General features: G+C 28.5%; 1 protein-coding gene across 1 annotated transcript in view; it reads right to left on the bottom strand.

The window, feature by feature from the left end:
- The window catches only part of LOC107456072 (folliculin-interacting protein 2), an 82,288-nt gene extending 58,578 nt beyond the window's left edge, over positions 1 to 23,710 (bottom strand). The window contains exon 1 of the mRNA XM_071178442.1: positions 23,289 to 23,710. Within this exon, the coding sequence (XP_071034543.1) occupies positions 23,289 to 23,377 (89 nt within the window). The 5' untranslated portion in view covers positions 23,378 to 23,710. The remainder of the gene's footprint in view (positions 1 to 23,288) is intronic.
- Between the last annotated feature and the right edge of the window lie 414 nt (positions 23,711 to 24,124).

The following is a 24,124-nucleotide window of genomic DNA, read 5'->3' as shown; positions in this document are numbered from 1 at the left end:
TCTTTCGGGCAAACCAGGCATTACAGTACTTATTTAATAATAAGTGAAAGGAAAATGTTTCTAAATCACAGCTATAAAAAGCACTAAAAATTATAAAAAAGTTCAACATAATACGTTTTAATTTTATCACTGTCTGCTTTCTAAAAAAAGAACTTATGACAGAGTACGATACAAATTCGAAAAATAAATCAGGCGATAAAGGCAAGCACAAGCAAATACATAATAATATCGTCTGCTTTAAGATCCGTTGCCAAAACCCAAAAGGGTTACTTTTATTCTAAAGGCCTATTTATACTAAATAATAAATTAATATAAATTCAAAATATTTCTCATTTATAACCTATAACTACGTATGATAGTTTCAGGTATTTCAATTTAGCATCTCATAAGATGAGACAGTCAAGGTGAGATGACTAAATTAAATCCATGACTAATTTTCTCGGCGCCAATCCGAATTTACTTTTAATGTGGTATGTGATGGCGAAGTTTCTAAAAAAAAGTTTTTATTCTTAAAAGTCACAGGCATAACCGAATGATTCCAGAATTTCCACATAACTTGGGAGAAAGCAAGAAATAAAATAAATAACTAGGAATTTAACAAAGAAAAAAGTAAGGTAAAAACGGCTAAATATCATGAATCTTTTTCATGAAACTTTTTCTTTTTTAAAATATAAAGTCAACGAGGCAATAAAAATGATTAGTAAGTATTTCGAGTTTTAACTATAATAAATATCGACAAAATATAGGAAATCTGAAGAAGAAAAATACACTTTCAAATAGAAAAAGCGTTAAACTAAAATATTTATAATAATAAAATTTAGTTATTTTTATAATACCATGCAGATAAACGAATGATTTTATTATTCTTTCGGCAGTTCGAAATTTTAATTTGAATACAATTGACGTTGGGTTGGTAATAAAAAAGCAAATTTATAATTTATATCCAATTGTTTAATTAGTAGATCTCGGTGATATTAAGCGTTAAATACAGATAAAACGTTACACAACAATATTATTTAATATTGAAACAACGATGCATTGAATTTCCACGATATATCCTAAACACCTTATCATACGAACGATAAACATCAAGTTTACGATAATATCGAGATAATTATCGACAATGAATATTACTGAATACGATAATACCACGATCACTATTATTACTAATAGTTATTAAAAACGATAATGTCGCATGAATGCAAATTGATACCAAGATAATTCTCGAATGTAGAATTTATTATGAGAACTCTAGTTTTATTGCCAGTTATTATTTTTTTTTTAATATGAACAATATTACTAGACAATTTTGAAAAAAAATATTTAGTTTGGTAAAGAAACATTGCATAATGTAAAAATAAAGTAAATCAATAAAATTGGGAAATATCGCATTAACAACATTATTTTAAACGATAAACTGCAATATCTAATACCGATATCGATAAAATACCGATATCAATATCAAAATATGTAACTAGTAATTGATTATCTGACAGATCAAGGTTAATTAACATAGGAAAATGTTAAGAAAATCGAATCATTAAATCAACACTACGTCGTATAACGTACGATCTAATTTATATCATTACTTAAAAAGGAAAAAAATAAAAGGAAGTCAAGTAAAAGAAGCTAATCTGGTTAGAGAATCACTATTCCTCACAAACACACACACAAATTAAATTCTTTTACAATTTCCCAACCTGCCATCTCATTCATAGAAGAGACAAAAAAGTTCGTCAAGGCGCATGTCTATTTCTGGGGGTGAAAAATTATATTCCAGAACGGAACTGCCGTAAAGACGACCCCATTCTTCCGATATGTCGGTCAAATTCGAAAAAGAAGTAATTCAGAAAAGGGAGCGTAATCGAATATCGTCTCTACGCAACGTATTGAATGAAAACAAAATACTATCCAATGTCGACGTTCTAAAGACTCTTAAGATAGTCCTACTGATATAATCAAATTCTCACTCGGGAATTAAAAAGAGGTGGAGGTCGATGAATAAGTAGTACAGAAAAAAGAATAAAAAATCCAGGAGCACCCGAACTTCTGCAGGTAATAGAGATGAAATTACCACAGTTATTTACGAACGAGATAAGTTAAACCCAAACAACCTAGACATTAATGAGATCTTTGTTGGGCGTTTCGTTTAAAAAAATTAGCGCTAGTTGGTGCGTATTTATTTACGTTAACTTAAGAGCCGGGTCGTTTAACACGGCAGGTGTTACTACCGTTTGGTTCAGTGAATTATGACACGCGTTTCTTCATTTTAAGGGTGTTTAATTCATAAATTTAAATATCTTACAATTTATTTTTAAATATAATTTGTATCGACCCCTGGTTTATATGAACTTTTAAATTAAGGAATTCTTTTTGATAAGACAACAGATTAAAAAAAAATGTATTTATAAAGAAATAAAGAGTGGAATAAATTTGATATTTATTATTACATATCCTTTAACTCAAAAATAATATAAAGTTCCATTTTTTTTATTTATTTAGTTTCCATTTCTTTTTTTTTCTAAAAACGACTAGACCCAAATATGGAAAAATAGAAAACTACACCCATGAAGTTTTTTTTTTTGTGAAAACAAAGTAAATAAATAAAAGTTAACACATTAAAGGAAAAATAGCGTCACTTATTTAAAATAGAGCAATTTTGGTGTTATCTAGGGAATCTATTTTTATTCAATTTATTTGTTTCCGTTAAATGTTGGTGCCTTTTTTTTCTTAATTATTAGTACATTATGTTACTAAATTTAGGAAATTTTTGGTCAAGTTCCATACATAAATTGAAAATCCATTTTTAATCAGGATTCCAACTTTGCATTTTCAAAGTTTAGTTTCGAATTATTTTGCAACAGTTCTAATTCTCGCTATCTCCTAACAAACTTGGAACGAAAAACAAAAAACATTCCTTGACTCTAGTCATTCTACTAATCAGCATATCACAAAAAAATTAAGGGGACCGGAAAGTAATGTCGTTTCGGCTTATCAAATATTCGTTAGTCCTAAAAACAAATTAATTTTTAATTCGATTCATTTTTGAACATGCATTGAAAGGCTGCTGCTAACGAGGGTAAAAACATTAATGATTAAAAATAAAATCCTGACAACAAATATCAAACGCACCGAAACGACATTACTTTCCAGTCCCCCTAATACTAATTCATTCGTGCATTCTTACACAACGCTATATCACAAGATATTCATTCTAATAGAGATTTTTTTTAACGACATTTTTCAAACAAAACAGCCAAAAAACAATTTTTAGCAAAAAAGCGTAAAAATAGATTAACAACACACAAAAACAGACAAACTAAATAAAAATAATTCCAAGTACATAACCTTTAAAAAATAAACAAAGCAGTATCTGTTAAGTTCTATTCAAGGAAAGTTAGATATGTAAATAATAATAGTTGTACACAAAAATGTCTGGGAAGATCAAAATCAATTTTCTAGAAGCTCCAAAATTACGAAAGACGGAGGTGAAAGAAAGATACATAAACAAATAACATTCGAGAGGGTCAACGGTCTGGCCAATGTCCAAGAATTAAAAGACATTTTTTGAAATACACATTGCAAACATTCGGGTTAAAACAATGAGTTAGAAATTTAAAGAAGTCCACTCACAAGGTCGGTAATTCTAGCAATTTCAATACTCTCATTAAAAAAAGTAAATGATTTATTTAATACACTGACAAATTCTGGTGATGAAAATTTTTTTTAGCTTCATTTAAATTAAAATTTTAATTAACTGATATTTTTAAAAAAAATCAAAGTATTAAATCAAATGATTTTTATAAAATAAATTATCGATTTAAAAATTTACAAATCATTTTAATAAGAGATTGCTTAAAATTTTTATTGATTTTCATAAGTTTCTAAATTTATTGTCTATCTATGTTAATAGGCTTCAGTTTCAAAAATTACATTAGTACTCTTTGTGTAATCAATACAATACTATTAAAAAATTTTTTAAATATTTATTATTCTAACTACAAATAAGATTGAAAAAAAAAGAGTAACGAAATTAATTTAGTGATTTTTTAAAGACTGTTTTCGAGTAGTTAAGAATGAATAAATTGAAATCATACATTTGCGTGTATTATGCATCACTATATGGGTCATTCTCACGAAAACTGTCAATTTTCAGTTCATAAAATCCCAAAAAAGTAAAGTGAATAAAAAGCTCTGAAACTTTCTATATTAATAGAAATATGTAATGGCATTATAAAGAAAGTATATATCCTATAAATTATACTTAATATTTAAATTAATTAATTTTTTAAATAATTAATTTATAATTATTAATTTATAATAATTAATAATTAATTTAATAAATAAATTAATTAGTTTAATAAATTAATTTATTAATTTATTTTTCAAATTAATTAATAAGTAAATTAATTATTTTCACTATTTAAAAAGTGAGGGAATGACACTAATAGTGAGGGAATGATATTTTATTTTAATACATGTTTTTATCTAAGTTACATCTACCTAAAGTTTGAAAATGATAACATACTAAGTATATCTAATATTTATTATAATTTAGTCTTATATATTTAATAGTTTTTACAGGTTTGGGAAATAAAATTGGCTGGCACGATTGAACAAAAAAAAATTTAATAATATACTCATCTTGAATCATTCCCTCACTTCAGCGTCATTCCCTCACTTTATACACTAGTGAGGGAATGACGAATTCAATAAAATTTAAAAATAACAGTTAGGCCTAATTAATTTCTGAAGTCAATCACATACAATTATATTCATACAAGAAAGCAACATATAATTATCCACTTTCTCGATGAAGTTGTATTTTATTTTACTCTAAAAAATGACATGAGGGAATGACAAATGTAAAAAATTTTACCTGGTTTGATTCATTCAAATTTATTCCACAGCAAAGCTTCTTTAAGTTGAAGATGGAAACATACTGCAATTTTGTTCTATGATGCCAGTTGTTAACTTCTGAAGTTTTTATTAAAATATTTTTATTCTAAGAAGATTGCAGGTGATAAGAACATTGTTGTGAGGGAATGACGCGAAACACTGGGGACAAAGTTTAAAATAGTGCTGTGTTAATATTTTTATCAGAAATTAAATTTAAAATTGATTTTCTGAATTCTATATTTCAGTATTCTGAAATAAAAAACACGAATTTGTAAAAAAAAAAATTTTATTTCAGAAACAATTTTTTTCTTTTTTTAAATCAGCAGTGGGGACAAGTGAGGGAATGACATATTGGTATATTTTAATTACCTAAAATAAATAAAAAATAAAAATTGATAATTTTATTTTTATTCTTTTGTTAGCTTGCATTCTGAAGGACACTTTCCCTGAAAATTTTTTTTCGTAAGTTGTAAAACAAACATAAAATATACTGGGGACATGAAAATGACTGTTTTTGTGAGAATGACCAATATAAAAAAATTTAATGCAATAAAAAAGTTAGAAATGTATTGTGATTAATTTCAGATAATATTTTAATTATTATGTTTATAAAATTTTACTAATTTTGAACTGAAGTTCTTGATGTATCTTATAAAAAAAATAATAATCTGTTTTAAACAAAACCGGATTCAAATCAAAAAGTTTTTTTTTTAATAATAAAATCACGAAACCTGCTTAAAAGCGTAAAATGCTTACAAAAAGCGTTAATTGATATTGCATGAGTGTTAAGATTGAAGAGGTTAAAAGAAATTAAAAACCATGATATTCTTAAAGCTAAAATTAAATATTGCAATTATAAATATAAAACTAGTAACCTAAACGACGACCTCGTACTTTCAAGAATATGCTTTCAGTATTAAACATATCCCCTTTTTTCATTATTACGTATTGAAAAACTCAGACTACTCTTGTAAAAATAAAATATTTTTATTCTAGAATAGTTTCCTAATGGTTAAAATATTTTTTCTTGATTGAATCGTGAATGTGAAGTTTAATGATGCAAAAGGCGGAATAAATTTTGATGGGATTTTAACGTACTTACGAGTACATTCAATCCTAATGTTCCTTTGAGTAAAGTAGACTTTAAATATGCTAATAAATGAGAGAAGACGATATTTGATGTTACTAAATTAGACCCAAAAACTGAGTTCCTTAGTATAAACATATCCTCTAATAAATATGACTTTTTAATAAAGTTTCAGATTTCTTACACTTAAAAAGGGAGCAAACTTCTGATTTTGAAGATAAAAAAATTTGAATTTAAAATATGCATGTTTAAGGTCTACGATTCAAAACATGGAGACTGCATATTGGTGCATGAAAATCCGATTACTATATAAGAAGTTATTCAGAGTGTCAATTTTTTTTTTTTTTACTCGAAAGGTTAAAAAAAAAAATCAGAGTTACTAACTGAAAGAACTCAAAAATAAACAACAGAAAAAGGTCACGTGTACAAAAATTGAAATCTCGTCTGCGTAAATCAAAATTAACGATTAATTTAAATTCATAATCAATTCGTAAGAGAAAATACATAAAATTTACTTCAGCAAATAAAAGAATATCCTTGTTGCTGTTGTCTTCGTAGGCCATTAAGGCAAGGGTTGCGATTGTTCTAGAAAATATATCGTTAAAAATAGACATTCGGAGGCATTAGTTTTTATTTTTACTTTCAATGTTTAACTTATTATTTTGAAATCGCTTGTACGTTAAGTTTGAAGATTTACTCCTTTTAAAATGCGTCAAATAAGATTTTGAAAAAGCCGACCGGACCTTGTAGAGGTCAGCGAACTGACCTTGCATTAGAAAGGTTCCGGATTCGAACCCCGGACAAGACATATTCTTTCATTCTCTGTACTATCTTGTCCTTTCTGTGGAAGCAACATTGGCCTATCTAATATGGTGCCCTTGAAAAAGTGGCCAACAAATCTGCCCTGTAAATGCCTGAATTGACGAAATTTTAACACAGATAGGCAATAGAAAGAAAAAAAAGATTTAAAAAAAAAAAAAAAATTAGACTTTTTACATTCCTATCTAACTACATTTTTAACGCAAGAATTGTCAAGCGTTTAATAAGAGATCGATATCGCATCGGTTAGATATTTTTGATAGTTCAGCAACTACGATCAAAAGTAGAATTTCAATTTGACTGATTTCTAATGATTTTGCTACCGAATGATGCGCAGCTACAACCGTGGTAGAAAACTAGAGGCTGTGAATTAAATCCTAGAGATCCACATGCACAAACAGCGATGCGTACATCATATTTTTGTCGTGGTTGAATTATTGTTGAGTTAAAGAGAAATTAATGTCTAATTGCCAAAAAATTTATACATTCTATTACTTAATTTCTCCACTAATATACCAGGTCTGATAAATAACATGGCAAATTAGACCTTTGTCCTTTTTATAGGAACCATAAAATTTCATTACAAAAAAGAAAATTTTATTTAAAATCATTAATTTTGAGCTCAGTTTATAAGTAGCTAGCATATAATTAAAAGATACCTTATGTCTCAGTATCTTTTAATTAGGCCGTGTTATTATAACATTTAAGAAAAGAGACTATACTCTTAAATTGGAGGGTCACACTTTTTGAAAGGTGTTATTTTCACATCGAACTTTTCCTTAGTATCCTTTCCAGGTACGTACGTTACAAGTTTCAAGAGTTTTCACAAGAGGACAACATGATACTCAAAAGAATCTTATTCCCGTCATAGAAAACGTGGGTTTTCGCCAAAAACTATTCTTAAAAAATGCCATCCTAAACCATTTTGAAAATATGGCTTATTAATATGCCATAAGCCTTTAAATATTTATTAATATTAATTAATAATATTACGTTATTAATATTCATACCAGCTGAGCCCGCATCGTTAATCCGTCAGTTTAGAGATCAAATTTTATCAGTATTAAGAAAATTTCTTTTATATTAATTTAGTTAACCTTCACGAAGCAGGACATTTTAGAAAAACATCTTAGTTAAGAAAAGTAGTAATAACCGTAGTTATAGTCACTTTTTTCCAATCAAATTTTTTTTAAATTATTTTTTACTGATATTTAGAGATAAATAATTATACCTTTTCAGTTATAATATCGCAGACAATAATGCTGCATCTAAATAAGGTTTGGGTTAAACAAGAAAAGAATCAATATTAGAAGTGGCATCCTTACTGAATTTGTGCCATTTCAGATTAGTAAACTTAAGTTAAATAATTGCTTTAAAAAAAAAATCCCTTATAATAAAATAAAAAAAACTTTAAAATCGTTCGAAAATATCGTTGAAAATTATGTAAGTAATTTTAAGAAGCACTGGATTTAAAAATAAAGTTACGTTTGTACTCAGAAACATTGTATATTTTTATGCCAGTGATCCTACATAACTACAGCAATTAAAATTCTCTACCTAATGCGAGGATTACGGAACGATTTAAACGCCAATGAAAAAAAAAATTCTTTTGTAAATTGTAAACATCATAAAAGTCGTCTGCGTTATTGTCTAACAAGAGCAGGCAATAAATTTGTTTTTAAAACTGTGAACATCCGCGAATCCAAATACCGTGATTATATCCATATATGTATAGCTTTGAGTTCACTAGTATCAAACACATCACATGCGTGCAATTATTTGACGACAGCAACATACCATCGTGCTTACGGAGAAGTGTCCTTAGCTGTACAATCAAACAAGTTTATTTATCTGATTATGTGAAGCTCTTAAACGACCGAATCTCGTTCCAAGGCCGTTCATTTTTTACCGTTCAAACAGAAAATACGATCTTTCTTTATTTTTTTTTCTCAGGTAAAATAAAAAACACTTTGTTGCAACTTTTGGAATCTGGACGCTTCCCAGTAAAAATATTTTCTTTACAGCATTCAAAATATAAATTCAATATTGCTTTACATTACAAGCAAATTTTCAGACAGTATTTAAATCATTTATTAATACAAAAAGATCGTATTTACTAGACAGTGTTTCCCAAAGTGTGGAACGCGTACCCCCAGGGGTACGGGAACAGTTTAGCGGGGGTACGCGTTCTTATGCGAAATAGCTTGCAACAAACAAAAATTTCAATCAAAATTTATTTAAAAATAAAAGCTAGCCATGAAAATTTACGATTACGTATTTTTCTATTGGCTATTTTTTGCAGAGTTAACAGTTAATAATTAGTAGTATCAACAGCCAGGTGTGATTTTTAACTTTTGTGCAATTTTTTTTTTAATAAAAAATGCATTCAATTTTTTATTAGTGGTACACAGCATTACGAAAAATTTACAAAGGGTACACAAAAGTCATAAGTTTGGGAAACACTGTATTAGAAGAACGATGAAAAAATATATATATTAAATAAGGTCAGATTTTCTAAAAAATAAATAGAACAATAACAATTTATTCAGAATATAAATTTTAAAACAATATAATTATTTCAAAACTAAAATTATTAATCAACAGTACCTGTTTTTTAATTATTATTACTTAGACCAGATAGAAATTAATAGGCGTATATCCTTATCTATTATTAAAGTAAAGCATTCCCGTAACAGGCCGTTATGGGCTTGGGGGGTCATGGGGGTTAAGGATCGACAATTTCGTAAACAACGGCATGATTGTGATACTGTGGTGCGAACAGGCCGCCTCTATTTCCTTGACAAGCTGGTACATATCGATCTGAAGCTGAGAGGGCCGCCACTGGGAATCGAACCGCAATTTTTCACAATGACAGTTCAGCACCTTAACCACTGATCTATCGCGGCTCCTTATTTATTATTATCGAGCATTAAATTCCATTTACAAAATTTTTGTTACATTACAGCAAAGAAAAATTACAGATTTTATTAATTACTGATATTATCTCTTCTAGCGAGGGGGGGGGGGATTCAACTTAAAGCTTCAAAACACTAATTCCGCAGTCAGATAATTGATAAGAGTTGATTGAGTTTAATGTTAAGGTAAGAGCCGGACGCAAAAATGTTGTGCATAACACACCCTCCTTGCACACAATGCACCCTCCTTGCAAATTGTGTAAAAATGTAGCCCTCTTTGCTATTAAGAAATATAACCCTTTTTTTTAATTTTTTTTATTTATTTAAAAAAAGAAAGAAAGAAAAAAAAAATTTCCTCAGCAAAAAACATTGGAGTTTCAGATTGCCATAGCCACTGAAAATTATTTTTATGTTAAATTAATATTAAACATCGTTATTTATGTTGATATTAATTCGAGTTCCTTTTTGGTTTTAAATTTTAATTCAAGTAATTTTTTATAAGATTAACGTACATATAAATAAATAAGTGCGCCTCAACACTGAAGTTGCCCTTATTTTAAACATAAGCATCTTGTCCTTCATTTCTAGGGTTATCTCTTTTATTGCGTATACAAAGCAAACAAACAAAAAAACGGTATTATAAACTATGTCTGGCGCAAGAAAAAAAATAAAATAAAAGGGAGATTTTTTTGCGTGATTATTGAAGGGTTTATCTGGATCTTGGATGTCGTATTTGCCTGCACTCCCTGACAAGATAAGATTAATGCGATACAAAAAAAAATAGCAATTAAACACAGTTCAACTAAGCAACACGAATAATCATACAAATTATTACGAAACAAAAATTAAAAAACTGGGTAATTTACTCAAAACTTGATTTTTCCCTTTGCATTTTAATCAGCACAGCGACCTAAAAATGAATGGATTAATGTAGGTCACTTTCTCTCAGGTTTAGCTTCAAAGTAGCACTAACAGCCGCACGTAAGAGAACACTGAAAGGGTCATTACAGACCATTAGGATGATTAATTCATTTTCATTTATGACGTTAATACAAACAGTTGGCAGGTTTTCACTGCAATCAATAAGACCATTTTGCATATGACCGAACGTTCCCTTCTGCGAGGTTAAGGCCGTACACACACCAGCCACAAACCTCTGAGGGCGACCTTCGCAAAACCTTGGTCTGCCCACGATCTCAACTATGAGTTGCAAGGAAATTTTTTAAACGAAATTGGATACTACAAAGAGTTCCATCATATAACGAACGATACAGATCATAAATTATAAAAACAGTGCCTTTTATTAATAACTTGTTTAATTTTCATCTGATTATTACAAATAAAAATTTAACAACATGTACGTTATTAAGACTTCGTCAAATTTAGAATTTTCCGATTGTTGTTAAAAAATTTTAATTAAATTATTAACTCCACCTTCTACGGCGTATTTTATTCAACATGTCGTTAACATTTTACATAAAAAACTTAAAACAAATAAACAGAAATTATATCAATAATTTCTAAATTATTGATGTTACCTATTGTAGGCATATCTACTAATATATAGGCACATCTAATTATTGTAGACATATGTACTTTTTTTTTTTTGCTGTTAAAATTATCATTATAAGACAAAGAAATAAACACAAAAACAATTACAGCTTTTTTTACCACGTTTATATCAACTTGCCTTCGTGTATGTCTGTTCGGGTGGAATTTTGTAATCGATTTTAAACTAACTACCCGACTAGCTACAGACTTCAAATTTGGCACATAGTTCAGAATTGGATGACAATGCATGAAAATGAAGAGAAAGAAGACATACAAAGTAAAATAAAATTAAAATTAATATTTTCGCGATTGTCTTTTGTTGTCGATTCGATTATTTCAAATTAGCGTCACATGTCAGTTGAAAAGATTTGTGTACAGTGAGTGAAAAAATTGAGATTTTGGAAGTGAGTACAAAAAAAAAATTCATATTTTTAAAAACCACGTTTTTGTAGTGGAGAATAATAATTAAAAAACAAAAATTTGAAAAACGAAAAATGTGTGGCGCATGAAATACATAACAGTACATATACACATACATATACAGATTTTCTTACTCATACACATCCACACACACATGCATACACACAAACATATTCCATATACACATTCAGATACAATTACAAATATACATACACATATTCTGATGAGCACACATACTGTTACTGTTATGTATTTCATGCGCCCCATGTTTTTCGTTTCTCAAATTTTTGTTTTTTAGTTAGTATTCACCAATACAAAAACGTGGTTTTTAAAAAAATATTATTATTTTTTTTCTTTTTATTTATTCATTATTATTATTATTAGTTTTTCATAAATTAATTTTACAATTGTGAGCACAAAGTAAAAGATTCACACCAAGATTTCGGTTGCTCTCTCTCTCATTTAAACTTTTTCCTTTTAGAAAAAATATGCCAAGAAAAAATAGATTTCAGTAATTTGAAGCATTTAATTATTCAAAATAAGGGAAATGTATTCAACAATAAAATCAATTTAATTATTCAAAAAAAGGGAAATGTATTCAATAATAAAATCAATTTAATTATTCAAAATAAGGGAAATGTATTCAATAATAAAATCAATTCAATTATTCAAAATAAAGGAAAAGTATTCAATAATAAAATCAATTTAATCACTCAAAATAAGGGAAATGTATTCAATAATAAAATCAATTTGTGAAATCCTAGTCAGGAAGATCTTACAATAAAATTGTATTTTTAGATCAAATATTTGTTACACTCAAAGATCTTACATAAATATTATCAAAAATCTCATATAATCTGGCGAGGTACTATTCATTGATAACATTAAAATAATGCCTTAAAATACTTTTAAAAAATACAATTGAATACCTTCTTAAATAAAGGAAATTTTAATGCTAATATGAGAAAATTGTTAAGTAAAAGAATGATAATTTATTTGTGATATTAAAATAATTTAATATTTTTTTTTATCAATTAATATTCCTAGCAAAAATTATAATTAAACATACAATTTCCGTCCAAAATATTTTTCACTGATAACAGGAAAATAATAACCGAAACTAATATTTGTTTTTAAATATAAGAAAATCATCTGACTTTCAAAGAGTCATTTAAACTAGTGATATCTTTCGAATTCATAAAAGAAAGAAAGAAAAAAGAAAAGACATAAGGTCAATGAATAAAGATAAGTTTTTCAGTCTTATTTTGATCTAAAACATGAAATGAGTTAATGTAAGAGGAAAAAAAAGGAATAGAATTGAAAATTATTTTAAATGCCACACAATAAACAATCATTTTTCAAATTCACGTGGTTGTTTAAAATACCTAATGACTCGAATCATTTGCTGATTGATTCTTTTTTTATATAATAGGCAATTTAACTGGATTTCAACCTTGTAGTGGAATCTTCTCTAAAAATATTTATAATTCGGAAAGTAAGAAATAGCCAGGGCCTCATATGAAGGCCATATCTGAAGTTGGTTTAAATCCACTTATTAAAAAAAAAATTTGATTTCTTGTGTTCATACAAGTCATATCTATCTCATTTTAAATCTAGTACACTTCTAATTTTTTTCTGCTGTTAACTATTAGACGCAAACAGGTCACCGGTGTCCATTTTATATATTTTTTAATTATAAAAAGCAGTCTAATAGTCACTAAAAAATCTGTTAGATATTACCGGACTAAAATATAAAATATATCTGTACTAAAATATAAAATCCAAAAAAAGTAGTTTAAATTATTTTTTTTAAAATTCAAGTTCAAAAATGTACATAGATGTTGAAAATTAAAGAAATCGCAATGATGAATAACTGTTTCTCTTAGATCTAAATAACTGTTAATTAGTGCAAACTTGAATAATTGTTTGGAAGTGAGCCGTGTTTGGAAGATTTTACCTTTAATGAAGAAAAAGACACTGGTGTATCATCCTGTATTTCATAATCATAAATTATTAAAATGCTTAATACAATATTTTTCACTTATTTTAACATAAATTAATGCAAAATAATGAAAAAAGTATTAAATATATATTTTAAAAAATTCTGAGTCAAAGGACTAAAGAGGGGACACCACAAATAACAATACACTCATTTGATTTTAAATGCACTGTAAATCAAAATAATCAAAGATGGAGCAGGGCCTCTATTCGTATAAACCCTTTATGCATAATAGATTAGTCATAGACTAATTAAAAGCCCTGACTCAATGAAAAAGTTTATAGTATTTTCCTGCATATTTTTTAGTCTTATTACAATCAGACTAGACACTGAAAGGCTATTAAAAAAATGTGCGAAGAATATTCAATCTGGCTGAAGTTGCTTCGGCTTATTGCAATTAACCTTCAATAACCACATTAACCCGAAATTTATACCCACTTACTTTTCGAGGGCTTACAGCAATTAAGTGGTTAAAAATTCTTGAAGACTTTTTCAATGCTTGATAAAGGAGTTCCTTTGTCTTCTGGATTGGATTCAAAATTACAAGGCAACGGAATAAAACTTTAATTGTCATAAATTCGGAACCGGTTGTTAAACGCCGGTTATAAGATAAAATAAGGTACTCTGGCGCGAGCCGTGGTGCTTCAGGAGATAGAGCGCTCGCCTTCAAATGAGGCTCTCGCTTTGCACCAACCATAATGATGACGTAAAACATCCTCAGCGGTAGACTGATTACGGTTTAAAATCCTCTAGCCAACGTGCTGACACGGGGAGGTTTTCCTCTTAAAGTAAGGCAAATGCGGCTTAGTTGTATCCTTAAAAAATACCCCCACGAAAGCTAGTGGTTCCCAATATTAGCTTCAAGAAATCCCTAGTCTTCTGAGCTGGGATCATACTTACAAGGCTATAAAATTGAACATTGACAATAATAAATCAGAAAATGGGCAGGGCTGTTCAACGCCAGTTCTAAAATAGACTGGGCGTATTGCAAAACAATGGCAAAAGCTAGAAAAGAGCCGGATAAAATATTTTGTCTAGGACATATAAAAGACCTGACAAGAAATGCTTCATATTCCAATGAAATCGCGTTTCGGATCTTCATTAAACTCGATGAACAAGAAACGCAGAAAATTATTGTTCAAAAGGTGTCCCTAACTTAACGCAGTAATTGAATTTCGCGCCATTTGGGCAACAAAATATTGTGCAGGAGGGAAAAAAAAAAGACAACTGGATAAAAGACAACGAAATCAAGGATTAAAAAAAGAAGAAAAAGAGTGCTACACAAAAGAACAACGTGTTTTCTATGTTGAGCAATGTCTTGCGCTTTGTTAGTCATCACATAAAATTTTCCGTTTTTGGTGATCCTGCCTAAATCACAAGATTTAACACTGTAAGATCGCTTTCCTTGATTCTCATTAAAGTCTTAAGTTTAAGCCAACAAGCCCATGACCCTTAACGCCTTGAAGGAAGAAACTGCGTGCTGTTTCAACCACATTTATGCAAACTGAAACTGATTTTGTTGAAATTTGAAAATTTCAACAAAATCGCAAATCCCTTTCAATGTTATTCTATACATAACCATAAACCACAGAATATAATAATTCAAAACCTATGTCTTCTACTAAAATTGCCAACTGCATGAAGTTAAATAATAACTCTGTAATATGCTATGCATGGTAATAAAACCGTTAACTCTTATTATCCATAAAAACTCGCCTGACCTCTTTTATGTTCTAATGTTATGTTTCTATCAAAAGTTCATGTGGTAGTAAAGACACATATCGAAACATTGTTTTAAAATATTATTTCCTGTTTAAAAAAAAAAAAAAAAATGGAGTAAAAGAGGGGCGCAAGGTTCAGCCATCTGTATACACGTGTCGTTATAAATAAAAACGATAAAAGCACATGACGTGTCATATACAAAGTTCTTAGTTAATATTCTCAAGGCTGATAATAAACAATATCACGTGAAATCAAACTTTATCAAAACTGATGAATCTTTATCGATGGAACGATTTATTCTAAATTTGTCGTTTGTGGAGGATACACTGTGACCTACAGTAATCAGAAAATTATCTATGTATTAGGCAGATCCAATCTCAAAAAATGAACTTGAATAAAAAAATAAAAAAATGTTCCTTCCACACAAGGTTGTGTATATTTCAGGGAAATTTTCAGAATCAATTTTCGGGAACATCTCAACCCAACTTAGATTAAATACATGCTGTAGAATTTTTTTTTTTTTTTTACCTTTTACAGACTCAATTAACCGTACAATAGAGCTTTTGAATGGGGTTTAAGTTTGACTCTCACTGTCCTAAAGATATAGGTTTCATAATTCAAATTTGAAAATTATTTTTTAGGTTGTCCCGTGTACTTATTTACAAGCTAGCGGCCTTAAACGGCTCGCTCTCTTTTTTTGTAGACTTGGTCCACTTGGCTGCAGCTGGTCGCAAATAACGTGCAAGTTTTTTTTTAATTATTTAAAGAAGGTACCTTTATTTACGTCGCACTAGAGCTGCACAATGAGTTATTGGCAACGGTCTGAAAAACATCCCTGAGGATGATCCAGAGACATGCCATAGCAATTTTGATCTCCTGCAGAGGGGATGGCTCCCCTGCTTTGGTAGCCTGTTACGCTAGAACAGTTTAACAAATACCCTCAGTCCCTACGCAGACTGATCAAAGTGATCACCCACCCGCTAACTGACCGCAGTCAGTGATGCTTGATTTCGGTGTCCCATTGGGAACCGTGTCTTTACGATTAGTCCACTGCGGGACTTATTATTTAAGAAAATGACAAACAGTTAAAGGCCGCTGATTGGAGAATCGCGTCCTGTGCAACTTTAAAAGCAAGACACAGTTTCACTTCAAAATTGCGTTTTTGTGAGCATTTTCAAACAATGACAGCAGAATTGAGAAGGTTTTCTAAACAATGGTCTTCGGTCCATAGCTAGATTTTGAAATGTTTTGTTTGAGCAATGCAAAAATATTCAGAAAACAGCAATAGTCTATAATATGAAATTAACAACTTATTAAAACTAGTATTAAATTAGAAATTGTGAACCGATTCCATTAAAATAAACTTAATAAAAAAATTAATTAAAAATGTAGGTTTCTCATGGATATTATAACATCGAAAAATTTCAATAAAATCAAAATCAAATAACATCAACAAAAAAAATTCTTGTCTGCAATCAGTACACAGTAGTTAGGAGTTAAAGTGGTTTACTATTTCTGGAATTATTGGTTTTGGACACTTCCATATATTTTTGGATAGTAAATCTCATGTGTAGTGTCCAAAATCAGTTTAAGACGCAAAAAAGAAATAAAAAGAAATAGAATGACGTACAGATTTTGTATTAATAAAAATAAATATAATTTTGGGATGTTTTAATTACGATTTTTTTTTAAATATCTTAACTTTGAAGCATAAAATTTTCCAGGGAAATTGCTGCCCTCCATAGAAATAGTACATGCAGGTGAAACTAACTTTTAGTGACAAGTTTGTACCATATAATTCTTGAAAGAATGAAAAAATTACACGAGTCTAAATATCTTTCTTTCATAAAAATCTTTTTTTTTTTTTTTTTTTTTTTTTTTTTTTATGAAAATAGTTTTTTTTCTAATTAATACACAAATTCCTTCAAAAAGTATAGAAAGTATAGTCAAAAAGTATAGAGGTAAAATAAAGTTCGACTGTTAAATTTACATTTATTAACAAATTCATTTTTAAAAGATAAGATAGCAACTTATTTCCATATAACTAAGCTAATCAGGATATAAAAATTCATAACTCTCTTCTGATAAAACAGGAAATACAACCTTGACTCTAGATTTTTCGATTCACTTTTTTGTTAATTTTTAAAACTTTAACTGGTCTTAAACATTTAAAACGTCAAAACCGTGCAAAGATAAAAGATTCTTTTTAAACGTTTTTCGAATAAAATGAGAAATGGTTTACAAAATGCCTTCCCAACAATTTTCAAAAGAACCCTGGAATAGAAATAAAAGCACATGACACTGAATAGAGAACGGACCAATCAGGATGCGGCAGTTTACATCACAACTCACATGGTTCTTCCATCACGTGTTTATCAATAAAATTACAGTTCCGATTACTTTCCACCTCAAGGGATGTGACAAAGGGTCACAGACCCTTCAACGAAATTTATACATATCAACATACGGACAACAAAAGGATATTTTTTAGTGTTTAATTATCAATATGTTTGATTGTTGAAAAAGAATTATTTATGTTATACGCTAAAACGCATACTGCCTGACATGAAATTAACATGCACCTACTAATAATCTTTTTTAAGAGAACTTAAACGTATTTACTCCCTAAGAAATTTTGAAATAAAAAAATTTCTTACGAAAATTTTTATTTCAAAATAGCAGAGAGTGAGTGGAAAAAAATATTAAAAAGGGCCGTTTGCAAGCATCTAAAAAATGTCAACTTCAATTTTGAAAAATGCTTACTTACCTTCACATTAAAGAAATTAGTTTCATAATTATATTTTTTAAATTCTAGTTGTTTAATTAAATAAATTAAACAACTCTGTCTGAAACACAGATTCAGCAATCTTAACAAATAAAAAAAATTATCTTGATAAACATAAAAATAATCTTATCAAAATTATTGAAGCAAATAACCATATTTAATATTTACTAAACAAAAAAACTAAAATGCACTAGTTAGAATTTCTCTTTAATAGGTATTTTTATTGATCAACATGAGATTGTTAAACTAAGCAAATGGTCATTTGTTTAGCTTAAGATTCAAGATTTATTCAACATTTATTTTAATTTAAATATGAAATTCAATTATTAAAATACTAACACTTAGCATCCATTTTATTCCTGGCTTTCATCATTTCTCTTTAAAAAAAATAATACTTAAAGGGACTGATATTTTAATTTATCATGACTGATATTTTAATGCTCATTATGTTGCCTCATGTTTTTAAGTTTTACATTTTAAAATTCCATTTCTTGTGCTTTTCAATTTCTTCATAATGCTTTAAAATTTCATTTCATAATGCAATTTTGATAATATTTTTAAAGATCCAGTATTTTTTGTCAGAAGACATTAGCATAAAAGTATCTCTATGCATAATAAAATATGAAGAAAAAATTCCCATTTAAAAAAATTAAAAGTTATTTTAATGTAAAGAATTCAGTAAGATATTTTTTGGCCTGAACGGACTCTTAAAATTTATTGATCAAGAAAGATAGTAAAAATAGTGTATCAATTTTGTCCTTTCTGCTACAAGCAAATGCATTCTTAATTACAAACATAAACATTTGAATTTAAATACAGATGTATATAAATTGTGGTACGCTAGATAACAAAAAAAAGACAAAGGGCCTAAAATGCTTATTGTAGTCTGTGATTTCTTATTGATCAAAAAAATCAAAGACTCTCAACCCTTCATTAACAAATGTGATCAGCAAATCTTAGGCTATCAACAAAATAAAATTAAGTCAAAACCGTATATATAATACATAAATTATTTATCTTTCATAACATTTTTATTTTGTTCTATTTTGATTACAGAAATACTTAAAAAAAATTTAACGAAATTATCACCGACTATGACATTATTTATAATGAAACTAAAAACGATGTTCCTTTAAAGTACTTATTTCTATAAATATTATTTTGATGTTACTTTAATTCTAATATTATTCTGATACTACCTTATTGCTCTTCATTTCCTGAAAAACGTATTAAAATTCTACTTTTACAATCAACAAAAATCATTGACAATTTTCGAGAAAAAAAAATTTAATTAAATTTTTTTTTTTGATAAAAAGTGCACTTTATTTTAAGAAAGCCAGTCAAAAAAAAAAATATGTCAATAATAAAGAGTTCAAATTTTAAATAATTGCCTTTTGATATAACTAAATAATGATAATTGATATAACTAAATATTCTTATGATACTGATATCCCCCATGGCAGAATCATGGCATCATTGTCGCAGAGCGTTATCGAGTTCTTGCAGAAAGATTTTTCCTTTCTTTTTCTTTTCTGCATGAATTTTCATTCTATTTTTTCAATGGAATTAATGCTATTGATTTCCACATAGTTTTTAAAATACTTTATTTTTAACACGATATTGTTTATTACAACCGTAGCTCGAAATGAAAACACACATTTAGTAACCCCATTTCGAAGAGTCCGACTCGCATGATGTCGCCGTCGATCTTTTTCTCAATAGTTACTGCTACGGATTTTACGATTTTTTAAATTTTTTTTTTTAATGCGATGATGATTTATAAAATGCGAAAAAAAGAAATAACTAGTGTGCTTCCCCCTACAAAATGCGAGAATATCGGCCATTATATTAGGATAAAAAAAATAAAAAATTACATATTCAAATAAAAAAAGGTAGATTATATTAATTCAACCGAAAAGTTATGAATTTATTTATTTTTGTTGTTGTTGTTCATTTACGTCGCACTAGAGCTGCACAATGGGCTATTGGCGACGGTCTGGGAAACATCCCTGAGGATGATCCGAAGACATGCCATCACAATTTTGATCCTCTGCGGAGGGGATGGCACCCCCGCTTCGGTAACCCGACGACCTGCACGCGAAGTCGAGCACTTTACGGTAGAACAGTTTAACGAGGACCAATACCGTACACCCTCGGTCCCTACGCAAACTGATCCAAGTGGTCACCCACCCGCACACTGACCGCAGCCAGTGACGCTTGACTTCGGTGATCTGCTGGGAACCGTGTCTTAACGATCAATCCACTGCGGGACTATTTATTTTTGAAGTTGACACTTATGTTACTTTAAATTAGTAACATGTATATTTTTTATTTTTAAAAATATCTTGCAGAAAAACATTAGTATTAGAGAGGCATGTCACAAAAAGCCAGAAAAAATTCTGCCACAGGGCTGATATCATAAGAATATTTTTCGATTTACACTTAATACCGCCACAACAAACATGGCCCTTGCTAGTGGCTCAGGTCAGATGTTTAAGCCTGACATCACACTCGAGCGCCATTATAGGATCAGTACAAATGAGGAATAATTTTAAAATAAGTTAACTGCAGTAAAATACAGTTACTCTCACAATTAACTTTATGTCCTAAATAACAAAAAACATTGGATATTCATTTCATTAGGATAGATACAAGGAAAACATTTCTAACAGCTAAAAAAGTTGTTTATCAAACTATAGAAAAATGTTAAATGTATTGTTAGTTATACTGCAACAAAAGCAATAGTGTTTAATACACTGACGGTTTATTAAATTAAAAAATCTGGGATACACCATTTTTTTTTATAGCATGAAAAAACTGCATTTAAATAGAAACTTCCTATGGGTGTCGTAATTTAATACCTTAAATTTATATACCAGGAGAGCAAAACAACTTTGTTTTCAATCAAATAAACATACATCTTTTAGAACATAATTATACTGTGATTATACCACTACTATTATTGGGGAGATTTCTGTAACAAGATCTGAGGCAGAATAATCGCAAAGTCTTGGCAACTTAAGGTCAACCTCCCACCAGAAACTAAAAAAAAAACAAAAACAGAAAGGGACCAACTTGAAAGGTATACGCCATACGACTCCCGCGCAAACATATACATGTTTTTTTAAAACATTTGCAAGTTTAAAATCTATTTGGTACCTTAAAGATTGTAATTGGTGCAACAGATCACGGCATGGAAATATCCCTGTAATATTATTCTACTCTAAATTTCCTTCTTAATGACTCGTAATTACTAATAATTTAAAATGTAAACATAAACAATTAAAAGAAATAACTTAAACTAACAAAAGTGTAATATTATCAGAATAAATATTAACTATTCAAAAGAATCCTCAAAAGTTTGGAATCTCTTGGAGCTAAAAACAATTTTAAAGAGCCAGAACTTATGAAATAAATTGATAGCAATAGGTGTAGCTTTGAAAGCACTTGGAGCAAGCGAGCAAGTGTATCTTACCTAATAATTTTGGTAAAGCCAAGAACTTATTTTTTTGCATCTTAAACAAAGATATGTATTTAATTAAAAAAAATTTAGTAAATTATTTCATAATTGCTATTGTCATATTAGTATTATCTTAAAATATGTTAGTAATTTTTATAAAAAAAAAATTTGTAATTTAAACGGAATCATTTCAAAGAAACAAAATTTAATAGTTGAAAAATTGAGTTCAAGTTTATAGTTAATAATTGAAGGATACTATGTTTAAAAAGAAAAGAAAATCTAGAATTAATCATATTTAGAAAAGAAAGCAAAATTTACTGAAATATTGGTCAACAACTATATATGTTAAGAAATGTCTTTAGAATAATCTTTAATGGCGATATAACGCAAGGGTCAGTAGAACCCTGATTATTCATTTCTCTAAAATTACAAAAAATGAAAGGTTAATCTTACAGCTTGAGAAATTAGAAGTTACGCTTATAACTTCAGAATTAAAAATGAGAGGTTATTCTTTTAATTTTGATGATGTTTTATGCATTAATCTATGAAATAATCAGGAGTCTTTTAGAAAGTCAAAATATCAATATTTTATGTTAACATATAAGCATTTATAATCTAGAAAGAGATTATTCTTTAGATAAATGCAAAATAGAATTGCTTAAAAAAGTATGTGTACAGCTGTTTTTGTTTGATTTTATTTGACGAAATTTTACTGTTTAGGTCTTAACCGGTTTACAAAAAAAAAAAAATCCTTAATTCCATAAAACAAATAATTTTCTGAATTAATAATATAAAAAATAAACATATTATAATTATATAATTTAAATACAAATATTAATAAAAAAAATTCATGCTGTAATAATAATTACAGTAAAAGAAAATATGTTCAAAAAACTGTAATAATTAGGCGTAAAATATTAGTTTTACTAAAATATAGAGAAAAATACTTTTTTTTAATAATTACTTACAATTGGACATATCTGTTGAAATTATATAAAACTAACGCTCAGAATATATTTAAAGCATCTCTTTAAAATAGGTATAAAGATATAATAATACTAACATAAATAATCTAACGTTGGCATAGGATTTGCAATTTACCTCAAAATAAACAGAAAATTGACATAAACAAATAGTTTTTTTGCCACAGATAACGATACGGAAATATCCCCCAATTGGACATATCTGTTGAACCTTTCTCAACCTTACATATATCTTATAAATTAAAATTTAATACATTTCATAAGCTTCTATAAATACAGCGATTTAAATAAGAATGTGTCAATATTATTCTTTTAGTACCAAATGTTTACATTGGCATACAAGTAATCACTGTCTTCTAAATATTAAATAAGGCAATAATAAACAGGAAACAAGTGTATAAATCAAAATGGCCTTCAAATTAATAAATAAAAAATATCTATATACAATTTTCATGCAACGCAAATAAATCAAAACTCAATAATTTAATATAGCTTCTAAGCCTAACCCAAACATAAACAATACACAACCGTAGTATTTGGGTTCATTGATGACGTAACATTGCTATAGGTCAGATTTAAAACGTAAGGATAGAGCGAAAATTTTATCAAACTAAAATGTATGAAACATTTTAAATAAATGTTTCTTACCTTTTCGATTCAGACCTTTGATCTTCTGAGCGAATATTATTTGAAAATTTTTTCTGGATGCTAAACAGTCGTGACAAGAAAGGCGCCATTTTCAATGTTTGTTGACGTCATGTGACAGCAATAAACCAATGAAATATGCGAGTGACGTCACTCCCGCCTTTCAAAACAGGAACTTCGAAATTTGTTTCCCACGGACTCAATAATTCCACGAAATTGTAAAATATTGAAATACCATTTAATAGTGATGATGGTGATCTGCATTCAAAACTAAAGAAGAACATCGACGGAAAGACAAATATAATTAAAAAGTTTCAATCACAGCTCAGTTTCTTAACATAGTTACGAAAAGAAACATCGTGTACAAAATAAACAAGTAGTGAGCAAAATGATGCTAGAAACCAGGCTGATAACATTTCCGAAAACATTCACTAGATGGCAGTAACAACCCAAATTCATAGGAACAAAGCTTCGTGTGAAACAAAAATATCTGAATTATGATAACTGTTTTGAAATGAAGGGTAATCATAAAAGCTGAATTTTATAAAATGTTTTCAATCACAATTTTTACTGAAAATTTTATACTATTTTTTGACTGAAGAAAAAAAATAAAGTTAAAATGGTGGATCCCTTCCCTTTGGCTTGTTTCAGACAGAATATTTTTAACCCAGGACCGGATCTTCAACGTTAATTTGTATTTAGCAAGGTGGTCCTGCTAAAAATTAGATTATGAGTTATTTCATTTATCTCCAAAATTCTGAAAATGTTTTCATTTCCTTCCCAGAAAATGCACGAACAAGGTATACAAATAAAAAACGGATCAACCGGAATAACTTTTG

Source organism: Parasteatoda tepidariorum, chromosome 3 (genome assembly GCF_043381705.1).
Source record: "Parasteatoda tepidariorum isolate YZ-2023 chromosome 3, CAS_Ptep_4.0, whole genome shotgun sequence".
Classification (NCBI taxonomy): Eukaryota; Metazoa; Arthropoda; class Arachnida; order Araneae; family Theridiidae; genus Parasteatoda; species Parasteatoda tepidariorum.
Note: the sequence above shows the minus strand (reverse complement) of the source record. Positions and strands in the feature narration are given on the sequence as shown.